The sequence below is a fragment of the Plecotus auritus genome (assembly GCF_963455305.1).
Source record: "Plecotus auritus genome assembly, chromosome: 7".
NCBI lineage: Eukaryota > Metazoa > Chordata > Mammalia > Chiroptera > Vespertilionidae > Plecotus > Plecotus auritus.
This window is the reverse complement of record NC_137774.1, coordinates 45480740-45496891: the sequence shown is the minus strand read 5'-3', so window position 1 is coordinate 45496891 and position 16152 is coordinate 45480740. Positions and strand designations below refer to the sequence as shown.

At 55.5% G+C, this 16152-nt stretch overlaps 1 protein-coding gene across 1 annotated transcript; it reads left to right on the top strand.

The window, feature by feature from the left end:
- Nucleotides 1-2425: 2425 nt before the first annotated feature.
- ALOX12B (arachidonate 12-lipoxygenase, 12R type) lies at nt 2426-13868 on the top strand (the record flags this gene model as incomplete). Its single annotated transcript, XM_080682692.1, has 15 exons — nt 2426-2572; nt 3924-4128; nt 7154-7235; nt 7314-7400; nt 7502-7624; nt 7942-8045; nt 8365-8537; nt 8785-8928; nt 9858-10061; nt 10280-10366; nt 10680-10849; nt 11106-11227; nt 12991-13091; nt 13263-13433; nt 13606-13868. 15 exons carry the CDS (start codon nt 2426-2428, stop codon nt 13783-13785), a joined length of 2100 nt encoding a protein of 699 aa, XP_080538818.1. The 3' UTR covers nt 13786-13868.
- Nucleotides 13869-16152: the final 2284 nt, after the last annotated feature.

Below are 16152 nucleotides of genomic sequence, written 5' to 3'. Positions count from 1 at the left end.
GTAGATCCTCTGTTGCTGATGAATGAAAGGCACCTAGTCCTTACATGACTCTCCCAGTCCAGAGCTACCTAGTCCCGTATAGAAGAGAGCAAAGGGGAATGTGGTGGAGGATGAGATGTACGAAGTAGGCCAGGGGGGTCATGTGAAGGGATGATGTCCTTATTTCAAAGGCAAGAAGGAGCCACTGCCAGGCTTGATCTGGGGTTGGAGGGATGGGGGTGACATGAGCAGATTTGGGTATTAAAAAGGTCATTTCACTCCCTAACTCCAACCACACCCCTATCTCTAAGCTCAACTTGAACTTACCAGAACCTTCTCTCCATCTCAGAATCCCAGCTCCCCTTGGCCCTAACATGGGCTGGGCACTGTTTGACCTTCCCTCGATGGTTTCAGAAAGGGTGCCACTAGGGAGGAAACCTGGGTTGGTGCTTCCTGGTTGGCAGGAACTGCCCTGGGAGGCAGAAGGGGAGAGGGCAGGCCCAGAAAAGGGGGATGGGAATGTGACTCTTCTCACTCTCCCTGGGTCTCAAATGCTGGCTGCTGAGAGTATAACTCAGGGCCTCTCATATAAACTTAGTCCCAACACCTTCCTAAATTTAGACCTATCCCAGGGCCCGACCCCACCCCAGTCCTCGTGGCTCCCCTTTTCACTCCAGATTTATTTTCTTCAGAGCACCTAATGGCTAAACCTACAGCAAAGAAATTGTTTACTGTTTCTTTTTTAAAAAAATATTTTTTATTGGTATTTAGAAAGAGAGGAAGGGAGAGAGAGAGAGATAGAAACATCAATGATGAGAAAGAATCATGGGTCTGCTGCCTCCTGCATATGCCCTGCTGGGGATCAAGCCCACAACCTGGGGAATGTGCCCTTGATCGGAATTGAACCTGGGACTCTTCAGTCCACAGGCCAACGCTCTATCCACTGAGCCAAACCAGCTAGGGCTGTTTACTGTTTCTTGTCCTTCTCTCCATCTTCAGTAAGCTCTCTGTGTGTTTTATTTCTTCTTTGTATCTGCAGTGCCTAGAAAAGTCCCTGGAACACTCTGTGTACTCTTTAAACATCTCTCGAATGAATGAAGGCATGGAGGAATGAATGACCGGGTTCCCGACAAACCCAATTCCATTGGAGCCCAACCCTGATTCCAACCCTCTTTCTAACTTCATTCTTTTTGTTTCTATTTTGGGGGTAGGTGGGAGGTGGAGTGAGTACTTTATAAAATTGAGGGATAACATAGATATAATAAAGTGCTTATAGTGTCATATATGTCACCCAGATCAAGATATAGAACATTTCTAGCTCCCTACATAACTCTCCCAGTCCAGAGCTACTCACTGGTCTGACTTTTATAAGAATCATTTGGTTTTGCCTGTTCTTGAACTTAATATAATGGAATGATAGAGCATGTACTCTTTTATGTTTGGCTTTTTTCATGCAACATCATTTTATGAGATTAATTCATGTCATAGTTCATTCTTATTTTTAATTGCTGGGTAGAGTTCTGTTAAGATTATACTACAAATTACATATTTATTCTTTAGCTTAGTATTTGTGTCCCAAATGTACTCCAACTGTCTTCTATTTTTGAAGTCAACCCCAATCCTTCCTCAGCTGATCCTGGCTCAGCCGGAAGCAACAAATCCCCTCCTCTCCCATCCCTGATCATCTCTCCCTGGAGCCTCTCTGCTCTCTAGGGTCCCTGAGCTCTAGCCTCATCACCCAACACCCTTCCTCTTGTGGGCTCTGGGCCCTGGAAGGATGGGCCAGCCTTCCTGCTGAGGCCACTACTTGTCCCACTTCCCAGAGAGGAATGGCCAGGCAGCAGGCCAGCTGCACAGCGAGTTTGTGCTGCACCCTTTCCCCTAACCCCCACCCACTGGGGGCCCCAGAACCGATGCAGGTAACTGACTGCCCAGGGGCTCTGCTCAGCAGGGATGCCCAGCTCTGCAGCCCATGGGGGCGGGCTGAAGGAAGGAGCTTATTAGGATGATAAAGATCTGGGGGCCCCGCCCAGACCCCTCCCCCAACTTCCCTGGGGCCCTCGCTCAGGCTGGACTGGCTCCCCCACCCAGGAGTCTTCTTCATCTAAGGCATCTTCCCTCCGCCCTCTCAGAGGCAGGCCCAGCGCCCTGCCTCCTGGCCCTCCCTGCTAGCTCCCAGAGGGCTTGCAGCCCAGACACCTGCTCAACAGCCAGGAGCACGGCCTCACCTCAGCCTTCCTGGCTCTCCTCCTGCCCGCTGAGGGCAGTAGCTTCTCCAGGATCTGGGCTTCTGGGGGGCTGGTCCTCCTTGCCTCAACTTGCCACCTCGGGAGGCTGGCCTTTCCACTCCTCTCTGTGTCTGGCTTCCCCTGCCTGGCTCGGGCCCCGTGCAGCACTCCACCGTGTTCAGGATTAAGCTCCCCCTCCTGCCTCCTGAAGAGCAGCCATGGCCACCTACAAAGTCAAGGTGGCCACTGGTGACGACTTCTTGTCAGGAACATTGGACTCCATCTCACTGACCATCGTGGGGACCCAAGGAGAGAGCCATAAGCAGCGGCTGAACCATTTTGGGAGAGACTTTGCAACTGGGGCGGTGAGTGTGTGTTGTGTGTGTGTGTGTGTGTGTGTGTGTGTGTGTGTGTGGTGTATGTACGTGTGAATGTGTGTATGATGTATATGTGAGTGTGGTGTGTGTGTGCGTGAATGTGATGTGTGTGTATATGTGATTGTGTGTGGTATGTGTATATATATGTCAGTGTGTGTGGTGTGTAGGTATTTGTGTGGTGTGTGTATGTATATATGTGTGTGTAAGTGTGTGTGGTACATGTGTGAGTCTGTGTTTGGTATATGTGTATGTGTGAGTGCGTATGTATGTGTATGTATATGTGTGAGTGTGTGGTACATGTGTGAGCATGTGTTTAGTATATGTGGTGTTGTCTGGGGAGCATAAGGAGGGAGGCAGGGGTGCAGAGGAGGGAGTCAGCTTGGCTAGCAGAGGTTGGGGAGGTCTGGGACAGGTCTGAAAGCGGTGGGGCTTCAAGGGTGACTCTGGATGCTCCTCACCACAGACCTGACTCCCAACCTCCCCTGGTCTTTGGGCCATCCTTCCTCCCTGGTCTTCACCTCTCCTCCCTTTTTGCTCATTCCTCATCTCTTTCCCTCCCCTTCTCTCACCTCTTCTCTCTCTCCTCCTCTCGCATCACTCACCCTACATCCCTCATCTCTCAACCTTCTCCTACTCCCTTTATCTCTCCTTCTCTCTCCTCCCTTTCCACTCCTTCCCTCATCCTTTCCCACTTCCTCTCTTCCCCTCTCCCTTACTCCTCCTTCTCCTATTCTTACCCACTCTTCCTAAGTTCCGGTGCATCATAACCAGCTTAAATACACATGGGAGTCCCTGCGACTTCAAGTGACATCAGACCAGCCTCTCTGTTGGTGCCTGCCTTCTCCATGGCGGAAGGCGCCGTGTGCTGGGCCCTCAGCCCTCAGCCCTGATTCTGAGTCTGGTTCAGCAACCTGCTGCTATGTGACCTTAATAGGTCACTGTCTGTGCGGCCACTTTTGAATTTCCGCATCTTCATTGATAAGTAGGAAAAGCGGGGGCTGGCCATTTCTGCCCACTCTAAGATTGTAAGGGTCTTGGGGGTCCTGACCCCTTTATACAGCAGCCCCTGGAGGTCTGCATGGCTCCTGCAGCCTTAGATGACTGGGGAGGTGGGTGAGAGGATGGGACCTCAGGAACTGGAAGTGGAGAAAGGGAGGGTGGGTGGGCCCAGCAGGGGACAGTCAGGTTGGAGGGGTGGGAGGAGAGCCCAAAGATCAGGTCACCCCAGTTCAGGAAGGTGAGCAGCATGCGCAAGGCCTGGGTGAGGAGCCAGACCAGTAGAAAACCTGAGCAGCTGCGGCTGAGGCCTGCATGCTCAGCTGGCCCTGTGCCCTATCAGGTGGATGAGTACACTGTGCAGTGCCAACAGGACCTGGGGGAGCTCATCATCATCCGCCTGCACAAGGAGCGATACTCCTTCTTTCCTAAGAACCCCTGGTACTGCAACTATGTGCAGATCTGTGCACCCAACGGCCGCATCTACCACTTCCCTGCCTACCAGTGGATGGATGGCTACGAGACCCTGGCTCTGCGGGAGGCTACAGGCAAGCTCTCACCAGCCCATCCCATGCCCTTAGGCCCCTTGATCTAGCTACGCCACTCCAGCATGGCCATTGTACACGCTAGCCAGGTGCCAGCCCCAAGGGGACTCCTGGGAACTCCTGCCACTCTTACGTATTCCTCTTAGTCATCGCTACTGTGCTGGACCCAGCTCAGGCTACACCCTGAAGAACAGAGGTGAATAAGGCATGGGGCTACCCCCAGGATCTCAGGCTCACAGGTTCCCGCTGAAGACAAGCCTGCTCCCTGCTACCTCTACCGTCCTCCCCTCCACTCCCACGGCTGCCCAGCCACTCTAAAAAGACCCCTTGCTACTCTGGGTACAGGCCTCAGGATTCTAGTTGGATGCCCTATTTATCCCAAAAAGCATGTCCTGCTAATCCGAAAAGACTCCCTGTGATCCAGCAGGTTCTGTTGCTACAACAGGATGCCTTGTTACTCTAGTCAGAAGCCCCGGTACTCTGACTGCTGCCTTGTTTCATTACGGAGGCTGTCAGTTCAAGTTCTCTGCGGTGCTCTAGCAGGAGGCCTTGTGCCTTGTCATCATGCCCTGGGTTTCCTAATGAGCATTTTTTTAGACGGATGGGATGGTCTGTTGCTCCAAAGGACTCCTTCTTACTCCAACAAGACACCTTGTTTCTCTAACAGACTCACTGCTACTCCCAAAGTTCCTCTTAATCCAGTGAGGCTCCCTCCCGCTCCAACAGGAGGCCTTTTTGCTCATCAGACTGTTGGGTTTCCCTTGATGGCCCAGCTGTTTTCCCAGTAGCTTGGTTGCTCCCAGGAAAGAGGGACAGGACCTGAGTGCCTGCGCTCCTTATGTCCACCCCTGCCAGAGCCCTTGCCTAGCCATTGGGCCAGCTTCCTAATGTGTGGCTGCTCATGGGACTGCAGGCCTATCCTCTTTTGTCCCCCTGACTCCACCACTGAGCACCTGCTGGCCTCCCTCAAGCTGGGTCAGAGGGGAGGACAAAGCTGAGGGGGCCTGGGGCCTGGAGCTCTATCATCCCTGCAGCTGACCATCCCATTTCATCTATTGCCCTGTGGCGAGAACCTCTTCCTGGGAGGCGGGGAACCGTGCCTGAGCTGGGGAAAAGAGAGGCAAGGGCAGAGGGAAGCAGGTTTGGGGGAGGATGGGGAAGCCAAAGGGAGGGTCTTACGGGGGATTTGAAACATTGCCCCACAGTGATAAGTCTGAGCGGCATGGAAGCCAGGGACAGGCAGGGTGACACTGGGTGGCAGGGTGTAGAAATGGGGTTGGGTGGGGCAGCTGTCAAACACACCAGGGCAGGGAGACTTGAGTCACCTGCTGGGCCCTTGAAGGAGTGAGGTTCCCACTCTGGGGACGAGGCTGAGCTAGGGCTCTGTGTTACACAACTTCAGAGGTGCTGTTCTCCCAGAATACAACATAAGCTAAGGAAGAAGGAGGAGGGAGAAGCTAACTAAGGGACCTTGAAGGAAAATGATGGGGCTGCAGGGATAGGCACTTGCCAGCCTGGGGCTACCAGCCAGGATGCTGGAGACAGATAGGCCCGGATTTGGATCTCAGCTTCACCTGGATACTCAGCTGGACATCTGGGTGTACTTCTCAATTCTGCTAAGCCTCAGTGAACTCATCTGTGAAATGGAGCTAACAGCAGAACTAACTTCATAGGGTTGATGTGAGAATCCAATGAGACAATCTCTAAAAGGAATTTTGAAAAGGCTTAACAACTATTGGTGGTGGTTAGTGGATAGTGGGTTAGTGATCAGAAGGAGACTGCCTTGGTTCAAATTCCAGCTCACTGTTTTCGCTCTCTGTAATATTGAGTGTTTTTTCCTTGTGAAATGAGCATGGCAATATTGTCCCTTAGCTGAAACTGTGGGGGCCAGACATGTTTTAAAATGTAGATTTTACTTAGAAGAGATATAGAAATGTGATGCAACATATCTTTATATCTCTCTCTATATATATTCACATACACCATAGGTTATATGATATATTCACCAGGGAACTCCCTAATCAAATATACCAATATTTCTGTGGCAAAAACTATGAAGAGTTACACCAAGTGAGTTGAATAAACACTGTTTATGGTCTCAGGTAAATTTTGAGCAGATTTTTCCAACCAAGGAATTTGTGCTTAACTGGTGGAAAACCAAACCAACCTGATTTGTATAGCCTGTTGGATTTTGGAATTGTGGAGAGCAGGCCGTGAGCCTGAAACAGTGTTCACCTGCCTCATAAGGTTGTGCTTGTGCAGATCAAATTGTTAATATAAAGAAAGTGTTTAGAAAGTGCCCTGTGCTTAGTAAGTGCTAAGTCACTGTTATTAAGATTTCAGTGGGTCTGGAAGAGGGACATCCCTGTAGCAGCAGGGCCCAGCTGGAGGGGGTGATCCTTTTTAAAAAATATATATATATATATATTTCTTTATTCAGAGAGGAAGGGAGAGATAGAAAACATCAATGATGAGAGAGAATCATTGATTGGCTGCCTCCTGCACACCCCCTACTGGGGATGGAGCCTGCAACCCAAGCATGTGCCCTTGGTTGGGATTGAACCTGGGACCCCTCAGCCTGCAGGCTGACACTCTATCCACTGAACCACTGAACCAAACTGGCTAGGGCCCCTGATCCCTTTTTAAAAATCCTTACCCAAAGGGGAAGAGAAAGAGAGAGAGAGAGAGAGAGAGAGAGAGAGAGAGAGAGAGAGAGAGAGAGATAGTGATAGTGAAATAGCCCTTATGTACCCAATTGGGCCGTGAATCAAACCCACAACCTTTCAGTATAGGGGATGATGCTCTGTTTAACCAACTGAGACACACTGGCCAAGGTGGTCCCTGGTCCTTTTATCTCAGTTTTTGGGAGGAGAAACACCCTCCCTCTCCCATCCTTGATTGTGATGGGACCCCAGAGCCAACCTGGGAGGCAGAAGCTGAATTCTGATCCCTGAAATGGGTGGGGGTGGGCAGATACCCGGGCTGACATTGAGCTCCCTCCTCCTCCTCCCCTTTGATCTCCCTACAGGAAAGACAACAGCAGACGACTCCCTCCCAATCCTTCTGGAGCACCGCAGGGAGGAGATCAGAGCCAAGCAGGACTTCTACCGGTGAGGGGAGGACAGCAGGGGCTGCGGGAGGCCAGGGGGCCAGGGACATCGGCTCACTATTTCAGCTTCTCTTTGCAGCTGGAGGGTCTTCGTGCCGGGCCTGCCCAACTATGTGCACATCCCCAGTTACCGCCCTCCTGTCCGGAGAAACCCCAACCGGCCTGAGTAAGGACCTGACGCTGCCCTGGGTGGGCCTCTGGGCTCTGCCCCTTCCTCAAGCCCTGGACCCCAGGTGTGCTGCCCCAGACCCGCGTTCCTTCCTGCAGGTGGAATGGCTATATCCCTGGATTCCCGATTCTCATCAACTTCAAGGCCACCAGGTTCCTGAACTCAAATCTGCGCTACTCCTTCATCAAGACAGCCTCCTTCTTTTTTCGCCTGGGGCCCATGTGAGTGTGTGCGAGTGAGAGGGGGTGGAGGGCTCCTGTGAAATTGCCCCTCTCCCTCTGCTCCAGGCCCACCTCCACCACAGCCCCAGAGGTTAGATGGCCAGGAAGGTAGATGGAGCGGATAAGAAAGGCCAGAGAGCCTGAGAGGTGACACTCAGAGACGGAGGCCTAGAAAGACCTTGAGCTATGGGCCCGGGGACCCTGAGACCCAGAGAGAGAGAGCAGAGAATGTGAGACTCAGAGTCCTAGGTGGGGTGCGGCAAACGGGCACCTGGCAGCCTCTCTGATAGCCTCCCCCTGGAACTTCACCTCCTAAGGGCGCTGAGGTTCAAACTCCGAGGCTTCGTGGACTGCAAACGGTCGTGGAAAAGACTGAAGGACATTAAGAAAGTTTTCCCTGCCTACAAGACTGTCATCTCCGGTAGGGGGTGGGGCATCCTAACGGAACTCGGGGAGCCCAGCGATCTCTGGCGGAAGGAACTAGTCCAGGAGGCAGGACCCCCACATCGGGGAAGTTGGGTGGGAGGAGCGGGCGAACCTGAGGCAGGAGTGGCGAGTTGAGTGAGCGCGCCCTCTGGCGGCATTTTGGGAAACGTCGCCCTAGGCTCTCAGGGGAGGCTGGGGGTTTCATTTTCCTCTGGAGTGTCCGTAGTCTTCCTCTGTCCCGGGCCGTGGTCCCATGCCTCTCTGTCCCTGATGGGGACCGGGTAGCGTCGTGACGCTCCGCACCATCCTCCCAGAATACGTAGCCGAGCACTGGGCAGAGGACAGCTTCTTTGGGTACCAGTATCTCAATGGCATCAACCCAAGCGTGATCCGCCGCTGCACGCGGATTCCAGACAAGTTCCCCGTCACAGACGACATGGTGGCCCCGTTCCTGGGCGAAGGAACGTGCCTGCAAGCGGAACTGGAGGTGAGGCCTGGTCTGGGGAGACCCCTCACAGTCTCTGGCTTTGCTCCCTCCTGGGCATCCCCTCTCTCCCCGCCTCTGCTGTCTGCAGAGCTCCAACCCCCTCAGCTCTGCCCCGCGGTCACCATCACTCCCTCTTGGGCCCTGGCCAACCCCTGCATCAGGGGGGCAAGAGCACTCGGTATCCAAGGTGTGGACTTGGGTGCCCCGTGTTGGTGCTACCTGCCCGCCCATGGCGGCTCCCTTCCAGAAGGGGAACATTTACCTGGCAGACTACAGGATCCTGGAGGGCATCCCCACCGTGGAGCTCAACGGCCAGAAGCAGCACCAGTGCGCCCCCCTCTGCCTGCTGCACTTTAACCCGGAAGGGAAAATGATGCCCATCGCCATCCAGGTGCCTGGGGTGTAGGCCCTGCCGCAGTGTGTGCGCCGCTGTGTAGATGTGTGCATAAATATGTGTGTGCTCTATGTGAGTGTGTGGGCCTGTGTGTGTGCTTGCAGCTCCTATGTGAATGTGTGGTGAGCAGGTCAGCCTCTGTGCGTGTGTGTGTGCAGCTCTTTGTGTAAGCATGTGTGTCCATGTGAGTGTATGTTCGTTTGTGTTCATCTGAGACCATACCTATGTTTATGTATATACCTAGCTGGGTGTGTAGCCAGTGGAGAGCCTGGTGTGTGGTCCTTTGGCGGAGTCTCTGTGTTAGCCTACGTGCGCACATCTGTGTGCCGCCCGTGCATGCATGCGGTTCCTGTGGGTGCACCTATGTGCCAAGTGTGCGTGCTGTGTGTGAAAGCACAGAAATACTGAGCTAATCAGACTGAGCAGCTGCCTGGAGAGTCTGGTCTGTCAGAAAATGGGACAGAGGTGCTTTCTTCCCAGCAGTCTCCACTAGACTCCTGTCCAAATAAGAAAAAGTCAAGTCCTGATGCCGTGGCTCGTTAGTGGAATGGTTTAGGCTAGATTGCAGGGACACCCTCCCCTCGGGGGCTGGGTATCCTTCTGCAGTGCAAACCAGCGCAGCTGAATGTGGGGGCCGTGGGGCGGAGACAGGGAAGGCTTCTCAGAGGAGGTGGCTTGTGAGCTGGTTCATGAAGAATCAGTAGGAGCAGCCAGTAGAGAAAGGGACAGTGGAAGGTAGTACAGGCAGTGGGAACAGCAAGAGCAGATGTTAGAGGGAGGAAAGGCCTCGCTGTGTTCAGGGGATCAGGCACTGGAGTGTAGGGGTGAAGTTTTTACCTCCTCAGACTCCCCTTGGTCTCCCTCCTGAGGGTCCTTGTGTGTATAGGTCTCTGCCCTCCCCTAACTCCCTCCTTCCCCACTCCCAGCTCAGCCAGACCCCTGGGCCCAATTGCCCCATCTTCCTGCCCAACGACTCTGAGTGGGACTGGCTGCTGGCCAAGACGTGGGTGCGCAACGCTGAGTTCTACTACCATGAGGCCATTGCCCACCTGCTGGGGTCCCACCTCATCGGCGAGGCCTTCTGCCTGGCCATGCTGAGGCAGCTGCCCATGTGCCACCCCCTCTATAAGGTACGGGCTTGCGTGAAGGGGCCTTGCGAAAGCATCACTGCCCTCATCTGGCCTCAGAGAGCCACCTGGCCTGCTCAGCAGTCAGAGGGATTCCAATTAGACTAGGGGAGGCAGCTGGGGACCCACAAGAGAGGGGGTCTGATGTTGCAGAAATGGAGGTGCCAAGGCCCTTGGGGGGATAACTTCAGTTCTCTCATTGTCCTTGCTTTCTCTCACAGCTCCTGGTCCCCCACACCCGATACACCATCCAGATCAACAGCATTGGACGGGCCATCCTCCTCAATGATGGGGGGCTCTCTGCCAGGGTGAGACTGCTCCCAACACCAGCAAGATACTCACTTTCCTTCTGGCCTTTGCAGGTTGACTAACAGCAGGATTTCCCACTTGCCTTTAGTTCATGAGGGAGCATGGACAGAGGGGACTGGTTAAAGTGGGTGCTGCATCTATAAAGGCAGAGGCAGGGGCTGGTGTGTTGGCTGGAGTATGAGGATTCCGGGGTGGGACAGGCTGGGCGGGGGCTACAGGAGCATCATAAACTGCGTCTGAGTTGGATGTGAGCTTCACTGAGGAGGACTTGCAAGGAACCTGCTGGCTCCAGCGTTTGCTCCTTCCTCACAGGGCACGTCCCTGGGCCTGAAGGGCATTGCTGAGTTGATGGTACGGTATCTGTCAGAGATGACCTACGAGAGCTGCTACCCCCCCAATGACTTTGTGGAGCGCGGGGTGCAGGACCTGCCGGGATACTATTACCGTGATGACTGCCTGGCAGTGTGGGACGCACTGGAGAGGTAAGATGGGGACGGCAGTGGGTGGCAGTCAGGGTGGACACCCTGAGATGTTGGAGGGGAGCCTTAAAGTGCCTGAGCTTGGGTCTGGTGCCATCTTCTGACCTTGACAAGCAACCCTTGCCATCTCTGCCCCACAGGACTTGCTCACCCACATGCCTAGGGCAGCTCTGGGGCCAGGGCATCCTGGGAAAGGTGGAACAGCACAGTTGGGGAGGGCAGGAGGAGGGTCCAAACTGAGGCCCTGTTCCCTGGTCAGGTATGTGACAGAGATCATCACCTACTATTACCCGTGTGACGCAGCTGTGGAGGGTGACCCGGAATTGCAGTCCTGGGTGCAGGAGATATTCAAGGAGTGCCTACTGGGGCGTGAGAGCTCAGGTATGGGCCTGGGTACCCGGGCATCCAGCAGGGGTCCAGGGTTTTGGGGTGGGCCCTCCCGGCTGGGCTGGAGCCTGTCTCACTGGGAGCTGAAGGAGGCCAAATCACTGCCCTAGAATGTTGACAGGGCCCTTCCCCATCCCTCAGAGCTGCAGCATCTCAGAGAGACTGGGGAAGGAAGCATGGCTGGCACTGGCTCCTGTCTGAGTCCAGGGGCTGCGGGTCATCTCTGTAGAGACCTGGAGGGGTCCCAGAGTTCTGAGAAATGGGGCATGAGCGCAGACAGGAAAGGGCAGAGTGGGAGCTGGGGAGCTGGTGGGGTGCTGGCAGACTCCAGGGGCGGGAAAGCATTTGAAGTCATGCCACTTGGGCACCCACTCAACAAGCATCTATGATGTGACAAACACTGTGCTGGGTATTGAGGAGGCAAAAGGGAATGAGGCAGGCGAAGGTGCTGCCCTCAGGGAGTTCACAGTCTGGTGGGGGGGTGGGAAGGAGGGGGAGGTCCTGCCCAAGCAAACGGGCAGTTACAGCAGAGCTGCTGCAGTTTGTTGGTGGGGACAGGAGCCCAGGGGAGGCACCTAACCCAGCTTGGGGACGGGTGGTGGGTAGAGAGTGGGGGTGGGCAGCAGCAAGCTAAGAGCTAGCTGAGATCTAACATCTGAGCGAAGAGCTAGCTGAGGTCTGCCGGGTGGGGAGGGGAGCTATGCGATGGCAGGTGAGGTTGGAGGGTTCTGGGAGCTGCTGACAGGTCCCTGCAGCTGGAGCTGAGGATGGCAGCTGGGCCGGCTCCTGGTGGGGCTAAGGTTGAAGCCATGAGCAGGGGCCAGGTTGCACAGCATGGCTAAGGGGTTTGGAGTGACTCAGCGCCAGAAGAAGCCATGGAGCGGTTTGCAAGATGAGAGTTGTATTAGGACAATATCAGGCTGCATGGGCAGGTAGGAGGCAGTTTGGGAAGCTACTGTGGTGTTCAGGAGGGAGGTGGCAGGGACCTGACTAGGGTGGGGGCTGTGGAGACACAGAGGATTCTGGAGAGAGTTGGGAAAGAGAAATGACAGGACTTGGTGACTAGTTTGGGTTTGGCAGTGGGGGAGTTGGGGGGGGAGGGGCCAAGGGTGCCGCTCAGGTTTAGAGCTTTCAAAACTGGGGAGAGGGTGTGTCATTGATCTGGGGGCGTGGAGGGAGGAGGGGTTTAGGAGGGAGATGATAGGTCTGGTTTGACTGTGTTAGGCTTTTGGAACCTGGGGTCACCAGTGCAAGCAAGGCGGCTGCTTAGGCGGGACGACAGGGAAAAGAACTTAGAAGCTTGGCTGCGTACAAGGCCAGGAGTCAGGTTGCTGAGAAATCGATCTGGAGTGAGCAGTGTCTCACAGAAGTGTGTGTGTGTGGTGGGGAGTGGATGAAGGACTGGAGTCAGGGCAGGAAAGCCAGGATTCTTCCAAAGCTGCTCTCCTCTGAGTCCTGGGCCCAGAGAATCCCCCTAAGGTAGTTGGAGGAGAGATCTGAGGGCCTCATCTCAGGCAGCTGCCCGGGGTGGGCCTGGACCTCGCCAAGGCCAGCTGAGGCCCCCTCGCTAAGGCTTGTGGTGTGGACTGGGGGGGATAGGGTTGTGACCACAGGAGAGCCACTCAGGGGGGATGAAGGCAGGGATGTGGCAGCTTGAAGTGTTGGCAGGACAGGCTGAGCTGGGCTCGGTCGCGCCCTCTAGCGGCCAGTCCGGACCAGGGAGGGATTGGCCATGCCTGGGCCTTGCTCTCCCCCAGGCTTCCCCACGTGCTTGCGAACGGTGCCTGAACTGATCCGATATGTCGCCATCATCATCTTCATCTGCTCTGCCAAGCACGCCGCTGTCAACACAGGGCAGGTACCTGTGCTCACAGCCCCTGCCCCACGCCAGGCCCAGGCCTAACCTCAGTCCCAACCCCAAGCTCAAACCCAATCTCACTCGGTCCTGACCTGTCTCACCCCAACCTCAATTTAACCTCGAGAGACCCTGGGTGCTCAGACCCACAGCCCCGCCTCTGCCCACCTCCAGCTGGAGTTCACCTCCTGGATGCCCAACTTCCCGTCCTCCATGCGGAACCCGCCGATGCAGGCCAAGGGGCTGAGCACCCTGGAGACCTTCCTGGACACGCTGCCCGACGTGAAGACCACGTGCATCATCCTACTGGTGCTCTGGACACTCAGCCGGGAGCCCGACGACAAGGTGCCGGGGTCTCCGGGGGCAGTGGGGGTGGGGGGACTCCGAGCAGGGGCTGGAAGCTGGGGTGTGGGCCTGACGGGAGGGGCGCGTCAGGGGAGGAAGGCCGGGAGAGAGGCTCCTGAGGAGAAGCGCGGAGGGGGACATCAGCCGCCCGTTCTGTGCTCTGTGCCCGCAGCGGCCCCTGGGCCACTTCCCCGACATCCACTTCGTGGAGGACGTCCCGCGGCGGAGCATGGAGACCTTCCGCCAGCGCCTGGCCCAGATCTCGCACAACATCCGCCAGCGCAACAAGTGCCTCCCCATCCCCTACTACTACCTGGACCCCGTGCTGATCGAGAACAGCATTTCCATCTAGGACAGCTCTTCGCCCCGCCTCTCCCCGCCCCGCGCCCGGCTATTTAAGAAAACACACAACATAAAACAAAAACACTCCAACGCGAGCCCTGCGTCTGCCGGTGCACGCAGGCGTCTGTTTACTGCCGGGAGGTGGGAGGCGGGAGGCGGGAGGCGGGAGGTGAGGGGGAGGGAAGGGCTGGCTCTCGCTGCGATGCTGTTTTCCATCACCGCGGGATCCAGGTGGGTGCAGGGCAGCGTCAGGCCTCGGTTCTACTCCCCGATGTCCCACGAAATAAGGACCAGGCGACTCCTGTGGGCCGCGATGCTCCCATGCTCCGCTGCCGACCCCTCGGTGAAGTGTTCCGCCGGGGACCGCGGGAGAGATGGCTGGGACCTCTGCTCCATGATGCCGCAGCCTCATCTTTCAACCCAGAGAGATTCCAGTCCGTCTTAAGTCCCCCAGCTTAGGCACCCAGGCCACCAAGGACCCCAGCCACCAGAAAATCCACTCAACGACACAGACCGCCATCCGAGACCCGCCCACCTAGGAACCTAGACCACCCAACCTGTCCAACTTGAAACATAAACCTCCAGACACCCAGGCAAAAGGACTGCCCTAAGCCCACGTACAGGAAACCCAGACCCTCTAAGCTCCGCCTACTAGGAACCCATGCTCCCCTAAACCAAATTCTCAGAAACCTATGTCACTGCAGGCCCTTCCCATGAAAGGGCCCAGCCTGCTAAGTGTCCCTCCAAGGAACCCATTGTCCCCAGACCCCTTCCTCACCCACCCGTTCTCCTGGAACCCGAGACACCTCCTCTCCCTCCCCATGCCTTGCTTGCCCTGTCCTTGGTTTCATCGGTGATATCCCAGAAGAGCAGGAGGGCATGGCAAGTGGCACTGACCTCAGGGAATGAGGCCACCAGACCTAGCTGGGGGGCTGCAGGAGCCCCAGATCTACAGCAGCGGGAATACTGGGCGTCCAGGCACTGAATTCAAGCTGAACCCCCACACTCAGTAAGCACAGGGCTGCCAGTGCTCCTGCTTGGCCCCCAGGGCTGAGCAGGTGAAATGGTCATGGTGAAATGCTTGACAAGGCCAGCGAAGCTCTCTAGGGCATCAAGGACCCCTAGACAGCAGCGGGGTGGAGAGAATGGAGCTGAAACCCAAGGGGCTGCTGCCCTGGGGAAGTGGGGTCTAGAGGGTGGAAGACTGGGACGGACACCTCACCTGAGCCCATGCAGCTTAGGAAACCCTCCTGGAAGCCCTCCCTGAGGCAAGCCTGCAGCTGAGTCCCTGCTCACTGCTCACTGCAGTGTCGTCTGGGCAACAGTGAGGATCTGGGCAGCCTGGGGATCCAGGAATACAGGTGACTAGCAGTTGAGAGGTGATGCAGCCCATGGGGTGTGAGTGACAAAAGTTGCTGAGACCAGCTGCCCCAAAAGGAAGAAATTGAGGCCAGAGAAGGAAAATGGCCAAGCACACATTTTATAAACCACTGAGCTGAGCTTCATCTCCACCAGAGGGCGCCAACAGAGGCAGGAGAGCCAGAGTTGGTCTGCAGATGTGTTTTAATAGGATGCCAAGCTGAATCAACGACCAGCACTTAAATACTAGAAAATATCTAATTGCTATTGAAAATCTAAAGATCTGGCTGTAGTCATAGCTGAAGTGCCTCTGTCCCCATCAGACAAGTATGAGTTCTCCACCAGCCACAGTCCCTGCCCACCTCTCGCCCCTAACTTTTTGCTGCTTGCTGACGTGGCAGGCATTTACATTCCAGCCTTTTGAGCTTGATCAAACTATAGGGAAGGAATACACATCAGCTGCCACCCTTACCACCCCCCCTTCCCCTGCTGTGTTGGGACTAACAGGTTGGGTCCATCTCCACTATTGGTTCCCAAAGGGCAAAGATGGGTCTGCTTTGCTCACCACGGCATCCACCCCAGCATAGTAGGGCTCATGAAGGGTGTGTGGATCCATTACTAAGAAGGGTTTTGACACAGGCAACTCCAGCTATGGGTGTTCATAGGTGGGTGGGGCTGGGGGTCCCTGAAGTCTTCAAGGAGAGGGGGGCATGAGCTGGGCTTGAAGAAGAGGCAGTGGTTGGTTAAGGAGAGAGGGAGAATCGGGGTGCCTGGCCTCCCTAGACTCAGTGTGTGCTGAGGAGGAAGAATGTAAAGGGGGCAAATTCCAGAAGAGCTGCGTTGCCACGGTAAACACTGCATTCTATGTGGCAAAACACGGAGTCATGTGAGGCCCATGAGCTCTGCTGCCCTAGATCCCAGTGCCTGAGAAGGGTTGTTATGCAGGTTACTGGTGGGAGATGGGAGGCCAGACATTTAGGACAGCTGGCCAAAGGGTGGAGGCCAGATACATCCCAAG